General features: G+C 35.5%; 3 protein-coding genes across 4 annotated transcripts in view; 1 reads left to right on the top strand and 2 right to left on the bottom strand.

Moving 5' to 3' along the window:
* LOC138129109 (ATP-dependent translocase ABCB1-like) overlaps positions 1–14,570 on the top strand; it is a 221,076-nt gene that overhangs the window by 131,466 nt on the left and 75,040 nt on the right. The window lies entirely within an intron of this gene.
* The window catches only part of LOC138129114 (uncharacterized), an 82,278-nt gene that overhangs the window by 28,627 nt on the left and 39,081 nt on the right, over positions 1–14,570 (bottom strand). The gene's annotated exons all lie outside the window — the stretch shown is intronic.
* LOC138129647 (uncharacterized) lies at positions 7,623–9,581 on the bottom strand. Its single transcript, XM_069045932.1, has 2 exons — positions 8,230–9,581; positions 7,623–8,176 (listed from the first exon to the last, which is right to left on the bottom strand). Exons 1-2 carry the CDS (start codon positions 8,885–8,887, stop codon positions 7,758–7,760), a joined length of 1,077 nt encoding a protein of 358 aa, XP_068902033.1. The 5' UTR covers positions 8,888–9,581; the 3' UTR covers positions 7,623–7,757.

The raw sequence follows: 14,570 nt of genomic DNA, 5'->3' as shown, positions 1-14,570 counted from the left end.
GACATCCTCCAAAATCCTGATATACACGTTGCTCGTCAAACCTTCTTCGACGTTTAATAAAACTCCATGGCTTTGTGCAGATATCCAATCCCATATGTTCACGCTAAACCTTTTGTTTGGATTGGCCTTAAAAACATGATTTGTGTTGCAGCGCTGTTTCCTTGGTCTATATACCCGCACTTTCCCATCTGGTGAAGATTTAAATCTCTTCTCGTCGCTGAAGACTACATTTTCCCAGAAGTGATTATCCTTGACTGTACTCAAATGTTACCCTGGCTTCTTTGTGCCTTTGAGTAAGCTTGGTTTTTCTTGCTGGAACATGGCTTTTCAAATTTGCCCTAATTTGCCTTTATGATTCTACGATGAGCAGTTGACACAGAAACTGGATCTTCCGCACTGTTACAGATTGATATGACAGAAGAACTGGCATAACATAGACCTCTGCGATTCTTGTTCCGTATCAGTCAAAGTCATTCGTGTCACAATAATTAAACAAGGCATTGCAGCAATAATCGCATAATTTTGTCGGTCTTCTTTCAACAGTCAACTTTTTGACGACCCATCCAGCAATGTACGGCATGTAGGATCCACCGAATTGTGAAATCTCATATTTTTCCGAGCTACGGAATTCCAAGAATTCTTTCATGAAGGATGTTTCGAAATCTGCATTGCTGCCCTCGGGGTCTAAACCGTACTTTTTGCCAATCTTTTCATTCTCGCTGTCTTCAAAAATTTCAACATCAAATCTATCTTTCTTCCTGCTCTTCGAGATTGTGGACGGGGCTGTTAAAATTAAAGTTTCATCTTGAGCTTCTGCATTGTCGTTTGTAGCTGCAATTTCGTGGCGAACCACAAGCCTCTTCTAAGCAGATGCAAACTGCACACAAGTGGGATTTGGACACCAACCACCACATTTTTCTCACGGCACAAAAGAAAAGCTCAAGATTATCTTGGCTGAGTTTGTACGTAAGTAAATAACGTAGCTTTACGTATTCATCATAAATACCGCACACAGCAGCACATGCAGAAATGAAACCTATGAATGGCGTTTTCCTTCTTCTAGTGGTCATGACTTTGCCTTGTGTAGGTCACAGATGCCCATCAAATATGCAATTTCTTTCTGTATCGCAGATCGCCAAAACATTTCATTAGAAACATGCAATGGTGCTTTAAAGCCTTTGCCGAATGTGTTTCTAGAATTAAGAAAATCAAAAACACGATCAACACTGCGAATAAAAGCTACAGTTGCTTCATTCCCTTTGAATTCTGGTAAATTTAACGTTTTATCGCAGAACTCGATTGCATCAGCCACGCTTGAACTTAACGTCCGAGCGGCCAAAGAACTTTCATCTTCCTTTTGTGGCACATAATGTAAGAATTTTGTAATTTATTACCTGGCCTCAGATCTTCTTTGTCTTGGAAATTGTGCAACTGCTCAATGAATGGCCATTCAATCTTACCACCATTCGCATCCAATATTATTTTCATATCCCCCAAAGAATTTCTCATTAAGGCCTATCTCACACTAGCGATTTTATTATTGACCAATTTAAAAATTGCTCAACTAAAGAGTTGGTGATACCTTTGCGCCCCGCGCATCTAGCGACCAGGTAGTTGCAGTTCTCTGCAAATATCGAGATGAATGTTACTGAAATCACATGTGTTTGTGAAATTATAATTATCAGAAGAAGAAGAAAAAAGAAAAACAGATGCAACGGACAATTTTATAAACTATTTGAAAGTTTAACGGAGCACCCTCAAAAATTTTTCAGATATTTCAGAATGAGCTATACGAATCTCAATAAGTTATTTGCCGTTTTCGGAGATCGCATTGCACATCAGAACACTCACATGCGTTTGGCAGTGCCCGTACCTGAAAGATTGGCTGTAACACTAAGGTAAAAATCAAATCAGAAAGTATATTATATTTATGACTCAACTGTTAAGACTAAACTGATTATTATAAAAATTTCTAATGAGAAAAAATGAAAAATAGTGGGTATTTATACATTTTGAAGGGAATAAATAGAAGAAACATCAGAAGATATGTCATCCCATGGTTCTTGGTCCGTAGTCCTAGACGACAAGAGTGAATTTTGAGTTGATGGATTTGTTGTGTGCATGTATGCGCGAGAGGGTCCTGGAACTCCAGGTGCAAAACTTCCAAAGTATTGCCTAAAAGGGACTGAAGAAGCTATAATAGACATATGAGTTTTATGAACATTTGGAGTAGTTTCTCTTGTGGATAGGCGAATACGCCTCAAAACGTTCATAACTTCAGTTCTAGCCAAAAATTTCTGGTCCTCATCAAATTTTTGAAAAGTAAAAAGCAATGACAGAAGAAAATCTTTACCTTCATCTATTCTCATTTCGTCCTTCTTTTCACGGAGTGTCTTTAGTAAAGATTCTTCCTAACATTTTGTAGCTTTCCTTTTCCGTACATTTGAACGTCTTAGTGATGTACCGTTGGTGTTTCAGGCTGCAGTATTTCACGATCTTCAGTGTCCGTGTCATTGTTCGGGTTGACTAGGGACTGTAGGTTGCTTAATGTTTCTCTGCCCTCCATATTTTTTGCAGGTATTTGGCTTTATTCTGTGATATATCACTGCTTTGGGTATACCATAAAATTCTTCAGCTTGCCTGAATGTTTTATTTTTATTCTCAACATCAGACACTGCTCTTTCCATATCCCCTTGAGTGTAAGAAGGGCCAGGTCTCTTCCTCTTGTAGTTTCTTGGCATTCTAGGTAAAAAGGCAATCTATTGTGGTCAAACGGCCTTAGTTGTGATAATTGTAGGTGTTTACAATTGCCCCGCCTCGTGTGTTCACAATTAACCCAATAGGTTTTTTTTTCTGGGGTAATTGTAAACACGCAAACAAAAGTTTTAACCTTGAAAAACACGCATAAATATAAGCAGAAATGGAGTCTAGAACACTTGCTTATCATTCTAGCATATACCGGGTGTTCACTCTCAAATTCGAACATAGGCAATTAACATGGTGCATTCAGTTTATATGGCATATCATATTTAAAAATCACCAAGATTTAAATTACACTGTTGGACACAAAATTTGGGACACCTGTTTTTTTTTTTTTTTTTTTCCGGGAGTAATTTGTTCACCTACTGAGGATTGATTGTCATGTTATTTTACAATGCCTTTTAGCACAATTTATAGAGTAATTGACACAATTTGCTTAGAAACATTTACTTAAAATAAACTTAATCAAAAATTGGAAAAACATAACAAATTCAAAACACGAAAACAAAGACTTTTACATGTAGCAAAATCTTCTTTTTGCACTTCTTAGTAACGAGTGTTACCCCCTCTGGCTGCAATCAGTGTTTCTAGCCGTCGTGGCACGCTTCGTATCAAGTTAGCTATCACATCTTGGGGCAACTGCTCCCATTCTTCTTGAAGAGCAATTCGCAGCCTTGGAATGGTTTCAGGGATATTTTCTCTGTGTGGAATCCGTCTCCCTAGTTCATCCCATACATGCTCTATCGGATTCATATCAGGGCTCCTCGCTGGCCATAGTAATGTAACAATACCAACTTCATTTAGATATTGTCTAACGATTCCAGCCGTGTGCGGACAAGCGTTGTCCTGCATTAAAATGAAGTTTTCGCCTAAAAACTCTGCATATGGAATAACATGATCTTGTAGACATTCCGTTATGAATCTTCTGGCGGTTATTGAGCCGAGTTCCACGATCACTAGCTCTGTACGAGCTTCTAAAGAAATTCCCCCCCAAACCATAACACCTCCGCCTCCAAAAGGTGTCCGTGAAGAAATGCAACAAGCCGCATAGCGTTCCCCTTGACGTCTCCACACTCGTTCTCTACCATCTGGAGATCTTAGCGTAAATCGCGACTCATCTGTGAAGAGAACACTTCCCCATTGTTCCTCTGTCCAATATGTATGCTCCATAGCAAAATTCAACCTTGCTCTTCGATGATGTGGTAGCAGTAGCGGAGCTGTTGCAGGTTTTCTAGAGGTAAGGCCAAAACTCTTTAACCTTCTTCTAACCGTACGAGAAGAAACGTTTGTTTGTCGGACATTTGCTAGACGCTGTGCAACATACGCATAAAACGATCATCTCTCTCGTCAGTACATCTTTTCGGGCCTGATCTAGGCCTTCTCTTTGAAGAGCCAGTCTGGTTAAATCGTCTAATGACATTATTGACGGTACTTCGTGGGAAACCTAGAGCTTCAGCAATGTATCGCACACTACGTCCATCTTCCGACAGAGCAACTGCTTTTGATACCTCTTCAGGTCCCATTTTTGATGAAAACAAATTTTCACTTGCAAAAACTCACACCAGAAATTTTGACAGTTACCATAACACAAACACGGTCAGTTCCACAGCCTCCGTATTTTTTTTTTTTTTTTTTAATTAGGATAGAAAAAAAGATCTTAGCTTATTTTAAGGAAAACGTTCTTCAACAATTTCATTATTGTCCGAGCAAGTTTTTCGGCTCTTTTTACTTAAAAAGACAGTTTCTTGTTATTATAGCTGCCAAATGATTGAAAAATACAATTTTTATTGTAATATCTATAATAAAATGGAAAAAATTTAGGTGTCCCAAATTTTGTGTCCAACAGTGTAGTATTTTAAAATAAAAATAGCATCTTTAACCGCATTTTTGGTATCATTTTAAGCGCAATAATTTCATCTTTCTGCTGATACAATTACCTTAGTTGTAAGTTGAATTGGGGAGCAGGAATCAGCAAAAACGTTCAATACAATCATAATTGCCTATGTTCGAGTTTGAGAATGCACAGGCTGTATACATAAAAGATCACTTACTTTTATCATATAAAATGTTACCAAAATTAACACTTCAAATGATTTGAGAGCACGTTTTGTTTGCCAACCAAAATCCCAACTGACACGGACTTAACACAACCTCACAAATTCACGGTCCAATTGTAGTCCACGCTTCCCAATCCTTCAGGCAGTGCAGCGATACTTGGTGTTGGCGGAAATTTTAAATAAAAAGCAGTAACGTGTTGGCGTTTCCAATTGCCCCTAGTTTACATTTACCCCACTTAACCCTACTTCAGGGGCAGAGTTTGAATCGTTCTGTTCGTCACCTTCAATTTCATTTTCACTTACTTGACTTAAACAAATGATCAGGGAAAATGAAACGATTAAGTGGACAAATACCACTTTTGGCAAAACCGCTGGTAACATTTTTCACTGACGCAGCATCTGCATAAGCTCTTCCAAAAACGCTACTAACTTGGTAGAGTCCAAGTGTTCTGCCTGGATATTGCTTTAGCTAAGTTGTCATTTCAGGGTTATAATAGGCATCAAGAGGGCGAAAAAACGACACATCTAACGGCTGCATTCTATGAGTGCAATGAGGAGGCAGACATAACAATATAACCCCATTGACTTTGACAAATTCTAATGCATCCAAATGTTTATGGCTACCATGACCGTCAAGAATTAACAGGACTTTATTTTCCGCGCGCAACCAATTGATTTGACAAAATGCTTCATCCATTTCAAAAATAATTCGCTGATCATATAACCAGTCACATAACACAACTCCAAAGACCCCATTGGAGCGTCATCGAAATATTCTGCTTTGTGATTCTTGCGAGGAAAGACTAAGAGTGGCGTAATCATATATCCAATGGCAGTAGCACAGACAACAGCGGTGACATGTTGTCCTCGTTCAGCACTGGTTAAAGCCCCTACTTATTTTTTTCCTTTAAGAGCAAATATTTTAGGAGGCTTTTGTATGGTGCTTAAGGCTGTTTCATCCATGTTAAAAAAATTCAGGAGGAAAATTTTCCCTTCCCATTATATCTTCTAACAGATCGAAGAACTTCATAACCTGTGGTTTGTTAAAGGCTCTAGCTCTAACTGCCGAAGTTGCTTCAGGTGCAAACTTGGGTTTCTTCTTCTAACCCTACCAACCAGTCCGATCCAGCCTTCTTGTCAAATCTATGTTCTATTTGAGACCTTGCCGCTAATTGAAAAACCAGTTTATCAGTTGTAGTAAATCCAAAAAATCTTTCTTCAAACTCCAACACATGATTTCCTATCTGCTGCTCTACATCAAATAACGCACAAGATGTTGCGCTGATTAATTTTTAAAGAGAACATCCATTTCATACTTCTAATGCTGCATAATTATGCAACTAACGGTCCGGGATCTCGTCCCATGGCATGTAGGCGGATTAAAACTTCAGATTTAAAAAAACTGTGCAAGTGCCAGGAAAGCATTGCTTTCATATGAGTGCAAGCTTAATTATGTGTATCGAGATCCGGATTTTTGGGAACGAATTGTATTCACAGATGAAAAAACATTCAAAACATGCAATGACGGACGTATTCGCGTTTACAGACCACCAAATTCAAGAGTTGAAGAGCAAAATGTTAGTGGCTGCATAAGTCTGGCAGATTTTCAGTAAGTGTTTGGGCTTGGATGGGTATCAATGGGCCTGGCATTTGTTGGAGAATTGGTGCGAGGTTTAACTCTGAAACCTATCTTGATATTTTAGAAATGGCAGACCTGCGGGGTGGACAAACTTCAAAATAAAAATGCATAAATCGGTGAGGACGCCTGTATTTATTTTACGAATACATGAATTGTTATGTCTTGTATTTTTATTTAAATTCAACTCTTAGGATGGTGGAAGGTACGAACGTCTTAACTCAAGCACTGCTCAGCTTAGACTACTTTTATTTACAGAAACAGAATACAATTACATGTATGCTATGAGATGTAGGCAACATCTTATACATCTATCTAATGTATCCATAGACAAAATGTGTCACATCTTCCCCTTTTTAAAATTAAAGAAATTGACTCAATACAATACTTAATTCTAGTTATTATATACGAATTTACTATTCTACTTAATTACATACGTAATCCTTATATTTGTTTGAAACAATTATTTTTCTACCTCTTGTAGAGATTTTTGCTTCATTTACATTACTTGTTAGTTCACTTTGTTTATTCACAGTTTGCACATTTTCATTTTCACTTTGTTCGTTTGTGACTCCTATCCCACCTCCACCCGGCGGCACGGCAATTTTGCCGGAGTACATACACTATTACGGATAATAACGTGCCTTCAAATAAATTTATATTTAGAGCAACCTATGGAAGTTCAATTGTTTGCAACATTTTTACAGCGTAGAAAATGACACAAGAATCATCTGGTCTGACATTTAACGAAATAAAATTAGGTTAGAAAATATTTTTAATTTTGTAGTGCATTCATCTCAGATTATTGAAATTCACATTAATAAATAATCCAAACATAAGTCCAATCACAAATTATTTGCTAACTAATGGCTTTTCGCCAATATACGGAAGATGATGTTTCAGCTTTTGAAATCTTTGAGGCATTGCTGCAAATTTTAGTTAATCTTCGGGAGAAAAATACCCCAAGTTCGAATAAGATCGCAAAATTTCAAAAGCACCAAAGTCAAGTAACTGTTAACATAAAGAGAACAAGTAAATGGGATGTTACACGGTTAGTTCATATTCTCCATTCGATTTCAGTAGGTATTTATGTTGAATGAAAACTGAAACTGAACATGAAACTAAACAGACAGTCTGAAAGTACCCACCTTAAGCAAATTGACAAATAGTCGTATCAATTCATTTATTTCTTTAAACCATAAAAGAGAACATAACATTAACATTGCTGTGAACACTAATAAGAATTGTAAATTAAGTATTGCACATAACCTCACACAATAGGAGATAACAATTTTATACATAATTTAGAGTAAGTGTTGAAAATGTGCACCCTGTTCTTGTAAACACAACCTAGTCCTTCGTCTAATTGCATTAGTTACATTTTCTAAAACAATAGGATTATTGTTAATTTCATTAATTTTCTGTGTTATCCTATTTCGTAGTTCTGCCAAATCATTTATGGGTGTTATGTAAATTGAATTTTTGATGTGTGGCCACAAGAAGAAATCACAAGGAGTGAGATCGCATGATCTAGGGGGCCAGTTGTTTGGTGTATTACGGCTTATAATTCTGTTGTCGTAAAATTCGGCCAAAAAATCTATTGTAGCCCTTGTGGTATGAGCACCATCCTGCTGAAAGTAGCCATAAACTAACTCATCATCATGTAGCTGATTTAAAAATGGAGTCAAAATTTCATTTCTGTATCTTGCAGCATTGATATTTCCTAAAAAACATTGATTCATTATTTAATTATTAAAACATTATTACAATTGTTACCTTCAAAAAAGATTGGACCAATAATTCTGCGTTGGCTAATAGCAGCCCAAACGCCTACTTTCTGGGGGTACTGGGGTGTTTCAATGAAAAAATGTGGATTTTCTGAACTCCACATTCTTGTATTTTGAGAGTTGACATATCCACTAAGATGGAAGTAGGCTTCATCAGTGTAAAAGGTTTTATCAAGGTGAACATCTAAAGTATTCAGAAACCATTGACAATATTCTAATCTTTGGGGGAGGTCAGCTGGATGTAATTCTTGCACAGATGTGAGACGGTAGGGAAATAGGTGAAGATCTTTTTTCACAATTGAATGACAGGTACCAACAGACACACCAAGTTGTTGTGACAAACGTTCAATTGAAGTGCCTGGGGCTTCTTCCATTGCTTGTCTCGCCTCTTCAATCATTTCTGGAGTTCTTTTTTTTGGCCTGCCGCTTCCAGGTTTTCGTCCCACAGATCCATTTTCTTGGAAATTCTTTAAGCATATGTTTAAAATTTGTCGAAACTGCGTATATTCCACTGCAATGTCTGGGAATTCTTCTCCAAACTCTTCCATACATAACGCAAGGGAATACTGCCAAACTCCATCGATTTTCACACCGTTTCGAAAGTATGACATTACCATGAAGACTTTATGTTGTTCAGTGAAAGCCATTGTTCACAAAAATGTCGGAAAACAGTAAAACACTGACGCAGATTTCGTTTTAGTTCTGACAAGAACTGATTTTTTGTACGCAAGACGAGGAATAAAACGAATAAATTCACAAACACAACTCAATCTGAAAACGGGAAAGAGAACGAATGTCAAATGTCAAAATTTTAATATGAAATTGGGACAAAACTTATTATGCAACCTGTGTAACTCCGGAGAATAATTGGTTGCCTACGAAATTATCTACACTGTTAACAGAATTAAAACGTTGTCAACGCCTACTCTAAATATAGTTATTTTTGAAGGCACGTTACTATCAAGTAATAGTGCAGTGCTTATCAACATAATTACCGGCGTCTCGCCTCCGCATTTTGACTTTTTTGTGTTTTATGTTCTGTGTCAATGTTAAGGAATTTCCTCACGATGTGACATGAGTATAATAATATACCTTTTTGAATTTCAACCACCAATGTGTTCTCTAAGTCCAAAATTTTTAATTTTTTAAAAAGAGATTGGGGTACTATTCCTGTTGCTGAAATTATAAATGGTAAAATCGAAATTTTTTCTAAACACCAAAGATTTCTCATAGCAACGGAGAGTTCTAAATATTTATTAATTTTTGTATTATATGTCTGTGTTATATTGTGTGAATTTGGAACAGCTATATCTAAAAGATATGCTTGCTTTTGTTGTTTATTTAAAATAATAATGTCTGGTCTGTTATGCTGAATGTTATTTTTACAATTTCATTTTCGCTTTGTTGGTTTACACTGTTACTATTGCTTAAATCTACATTATATACAAAGGTTGAAGTGTTAGGTTCGGGAGAATACATCTTTTTATTTACATCTTCTTTTGTTTCTTTTATGAAACGCCTATTTCTAATTATGTCTTTTCCTTTCCCTTTTACAATTTTGTACGTCCGATCTCTAACTTTTTCAATTATTTTTCCCAATTTCCAAGAACCTTTTAGAATTTCCTGGTATCTTACAATTGTTCCGATTGGTAATTCACTAAGGTCTTGAACTCCTTTTTTGTTGTATTGTTTCGCGGTATTGTATGAGTTTTTGTCTATTTTTTGATTAAACAATTTTGTGTTTATTAAATTTGGTTCTAGATTTTTATCTATGATTGGTAAATTGTCTCTTAAATATCTCGACATTAATAGTTGTGATGGTGTGTATGAATTTACTACTGGCGTATTTCTGTACGCTAGAAGTGCCAGATCTAAGTCTTCATCTTTTTCTAAGGTTTTCTTCATTAATCGTTTTATGGTTTGAATGGTTCGTTCAACCATTCCGTTACATTGTTGATGTTTTGGTGCGGCAGGTATAATTGAAAAGTTCCAATTCTTTGCAAATTTTTCAATTTCTGAACTATTGAATTGTGTTCCGCTATCCGTAATTAAAATTTTTGGTATTCCATGGCGTGCAAAGATTGATTTTAAATTTTTGATAATGTTACTTGTTGTTAAGTTTTTATTTAGATTGCATATTTCTGGAAATTTTGAATAGTAATCGACTAAGATTAAATAGGTTTGTGAATTTAGTTCAAATAGGTCCATACCTAGTTTTTGCCACGGTTGTCTAGGGATTTCATTGGTTCTTAATGTTTTTTTTTATTTGAGTTCGCGTATTTGTTACACATTTCGCATTTACCTACAAAATTTTCGATCTCATTTGAGATTCCCGGCCAATAAATGCAAAATTTTGCTTTTTCTATGATTTCGAAATAATAATTCTTTGTCCCATGTGAATTAGTTCATTTGTACCTTCCGTTATTTGAGATCTGATTTTATAATTTGGTTTAATTTCAGACGGAACTTTATGGATTCCGGCCACCCCTTCCTTAAATAATTTTTTATTTTTTGCATTTCGGCATCATTTTTTGTACTTAGAATGAGTTTTTTCAAATTTTCAATTATGCAGACTTGTAGTTCTAAATTTAAGTTATCTTATCTTCGAAGGTTTTGTCAAGTGTTGCTCTAGATAAGCTGTCTGCAATAATTAATTGTTTCCCCGGTTTATAAATTAAGTTGATGTCGAATTTTTGCAACGATAATAACATTCTTTGTAATCGCGCTGGACAATCGTTCAATGGTTTCTTAAAAATCGAAATTAGAGGTTTGTGATCGGTTTTAACAGTAAATCTTCGGCCAAACACGTATTGATAAAATTTGTTAACCCCGAAATAAATTGCTAGTAATTCCTTTTCAATTTGCGCGTACCGCTGTTGAGTTTCGGTCATCGCTCGCGAAGAATAGGCACATGGTTTATTGTCTTGTAACAAAACAGCTCCTAAACCGTTTTGTGACGCGTCAACGGAAATTGTTATTTCTTTATTGGGGTCGAAATAGTTGAGAATGGGCCTGTTTCCCAGTAAATTCTTTAGAACAAAAGCGTTTTCTTGTTGGTGAGTCCACTCAAACAATATATCTTTCTTTAATAGTTTCCGCAACGGATGTGTTTTTTCTGACAAGTTTTCTACGAACCTACGAAGTACGTCATCAGTCCCAAGAATCTTTCAATCAGCGTTATTACGGTGACTCTTGGATATTGTTTATTAACGGATAAACAAAAAATAAGTAAGAAAATTCGGAAGTCTGTTTATGGTGGCATATTGGTTATCTGTCCTTGATTCGTTATGTTGGAAGTTTTCAAATTATTGGAAAATAACCAATTTTACGTGTTTTGGGTATTACCGTGACAAAAGAGGTTACGACATCCAATGTTTGATATTGGAAAATTTAAGAACGATCTGGGGTGGTCTTATCACTGTTGGATATTAGTTATTTCGTAGTATTGTAGTGAAGTGAAAATGAATGTAAATTTTGTTTTATTGCTACAAGCTATAAGAAATGAGGAAGAAAGGTATTTACCTATCTGAGTCATGATTTTTCAGTCTATCGGTCACGAAACTGGACAAAAAGTCAACATCTGTAAATAAATCTTTATCCAAAGGATAGATGCCCGCTTTTCGGAAGCCAGATTTGATGTTACAAGGCGTCATTGCTTTATCGTGAGCGACTCCTACAAACTCTGCAATCTCATAGATATAGTCCATTCATTTTAAATCTTGGGTTTAGTAATAAAACTTGCCTGCTTTGACACTTGTCCGAAACTCAGTGAATCTAAAACTGTGTTCAATACCGAGTGTCAACTACCAAACCTGACCATAGGAATTTAACATGAAAAATAGTTTTTGCGTGATTTCAGGTACCTACTTCATTAAAAAATTGATTAAATTTAACATTTGTTAAATGGTCAAGTTATTAGAAACATTTTTATTCACATTTATCAAAATGTCGAAATATGTTTGTGTTTAAATTTACTACTAAAATCGCCCAATAATTTGATTATTAAAAATACCATCCCAAACATTAAATTCCTTAGGGCATTGCGTTCTTGTAGTTAAATGTATCCGCGGATTTTCTTGAGACAAATATCGAGTGTTCTGGGTGGCTCATTATTTAACATACATTTGCATTTGTCGGTAAAACATCTGTTTTTAGGTACTATAAATATGTTCTGCTTACCTTATCTATACGACGAGTGCAGGTAATAATAAGACATCCCAAGCGTAGACAGAAAGTACATAATAATGGGGTTTTCCCGAATTTTAAAAATACAGGACCGGCCAGCCGTAAGTCACTAAACAATTACAGTCTTAGTTGTACCGTTCAAGAAATAACTTGTGTTGTGTAAAGTGAATTCAGTGCGTTAATTTTACTCAATATGTAATATTTGTTGCCAATACTGGTGAATCATCTAGTGAATTTGATTCAGATGACGATTAATTTTCTATTTGTTTATGTAAGTATTTTATTATTTTATTTATTAATTTACTTTAAAGTATACATGTAATGGATACTTTATTAATTATTCTTATTTCTTTATTTAGTAATCTTATTTCTCAAATACAAGATTTCCCAATACAAAATCAACAATCTCTTAACATTTTTTTGGTCACTGATCGCAAAATGTGTTTTAATTTTTTTTTATTTGCGGATACTTTAAGGTCTCTTTCTTTTGCTTGTCGATAAGATGGTGAAAGTACGACGTGGTACCAATTTTATGTGAACAGAGGGATTACTACTTTACAGTACCCACACAATGAAAACTTGCCGCTTTCGTAATTTACGGCGTTTTGAGTTTACAACTTTACCCAAGAATTAAAATGAATGGAATATAGTAATAGGCACTGCAAAATTTCGCAATCGCAACATCCATGAATCAACAGCTGAATTATAATATGATTTAAATGGGGCAAATATACTAATATCTAATGGCTGTAATCTATGAGAACAATGTGGGGGCAGTGTAAGTAAATTTACTCCGTTGTCTTTTGCTAAATTTATTGCTGCTAGAGATAGATGGCTTTCATGGTTGTCTAATATTAATAAAGTTGGGTTTTCAACTGTCGAGCCAGAATGTTTAACAAAATGTTCCATAACTTGAGAAAAAATGTCAGCGGTCATTCAACCATTGGAACTGACAAGTCCGAGTGTACCTGGTGGTGCTCCTCTAATCATTCTTGGTTGGAATTTTTTACGTGGAAACACCATTGCATTAATCGTACAACATGTTGTGACTAGGATTCCTCGTTCTTGACTTGTTGCTTTAGTAACTTGCTTCACCCCTTTGAGTGGTACTATTTTCTTCTGCTTGTGAACAGTAGTAGTTGAGGTCTCGTCGAGGTTGTAAATTCTGCTTCCATCTGCATAAGTTTCTGGATTTCTGTAATGAAATGTTACAATTTGACATTTATATTTAACCAAAATAACTACCTACTAATCATTTACCTGGATATAATTTTTTCCAGATTATTATAAAATGTTGAGACATTGTGTTTGTTGAATGATGTCATTCTGGAAAGACTACAACTTTCAGGTTGCCTAATGCTTAACTCTGGATGTCTCTTAAAGAAACAATGCAGCCACTCTACTCCTGCAGCTGTATTTTTTTTCCAAGAATCTGGTACAGGAATTTTGTTTACAGAGGCCATTTCATATGCCAAGCGTCTAACATCTACCATACTTTGACCGTAACACATTTGTGAACATGTGATTATATATTTTTTTAATGCCAATTCTTGCTCCTCATTAAAAAAATTCCTACACGCATAATTCGGCTTCATTTTGATTTCTTGGCCTTGATGGCTATTTTGTTTCTTTACGTAGCGAGCCAAGGTCTGGTGTTTTACATTGTGTAAAATCGCTGCCTTTCTAATACTTTACACTAACTTTTCTTACGGCTTGTCTCATATCATTTTCGTTGAAAGAACCTATATCTGTCTTCCTTGTGCGACCCCTTGCCATATCTAACGCAAAACAATAATATTTTGTTGAAATAAAATATTTGCCAAATTTATTCTTATGGATTATTTCCACAATGGGACATGTCTCATTGTGGAAAATTGAAACTGTCTCATTGTGGAACATTGCGCCAAATTTTAAAAATAAATCAATATCTGTATTATCAACATAGTTTGCTCTGTGCTTTATACGGCAATTATAACCTCAAGCAACCAACAATATTATAAAATATTAAAATCTCAATAATTATTATTGCATAAATTGTATGACGTTAATGAAAAACAAGTGAAACATGCTTACCTGTTCAGTAAAAAGAATATTATTTTAAAATCTTCCACAATTTTATTTGGAACTAATTCAAATTCACACGAC

The sequence above is a fragment of the Tenebrio molitor genome, chromosome 4 (genome assembly GCF_963966145.1).
Source record: "Tenebrio molitor chromosome 4, icTenMoli1.1, whole genome shotgun sequence".
In the NCBI taxonomy this organism is placed as follows: Eukaryota; Metazoa; Arthropoda; class Insecta; order Coleoptera; family Tenebrionidae; genus Tenebrio; species Tenebrio molitor.
The sequence above is the reverse complement of the archived record's forward strand: the minus strand, read 5'-3'. Positions and strand labels throughout refer to the sequence as shown.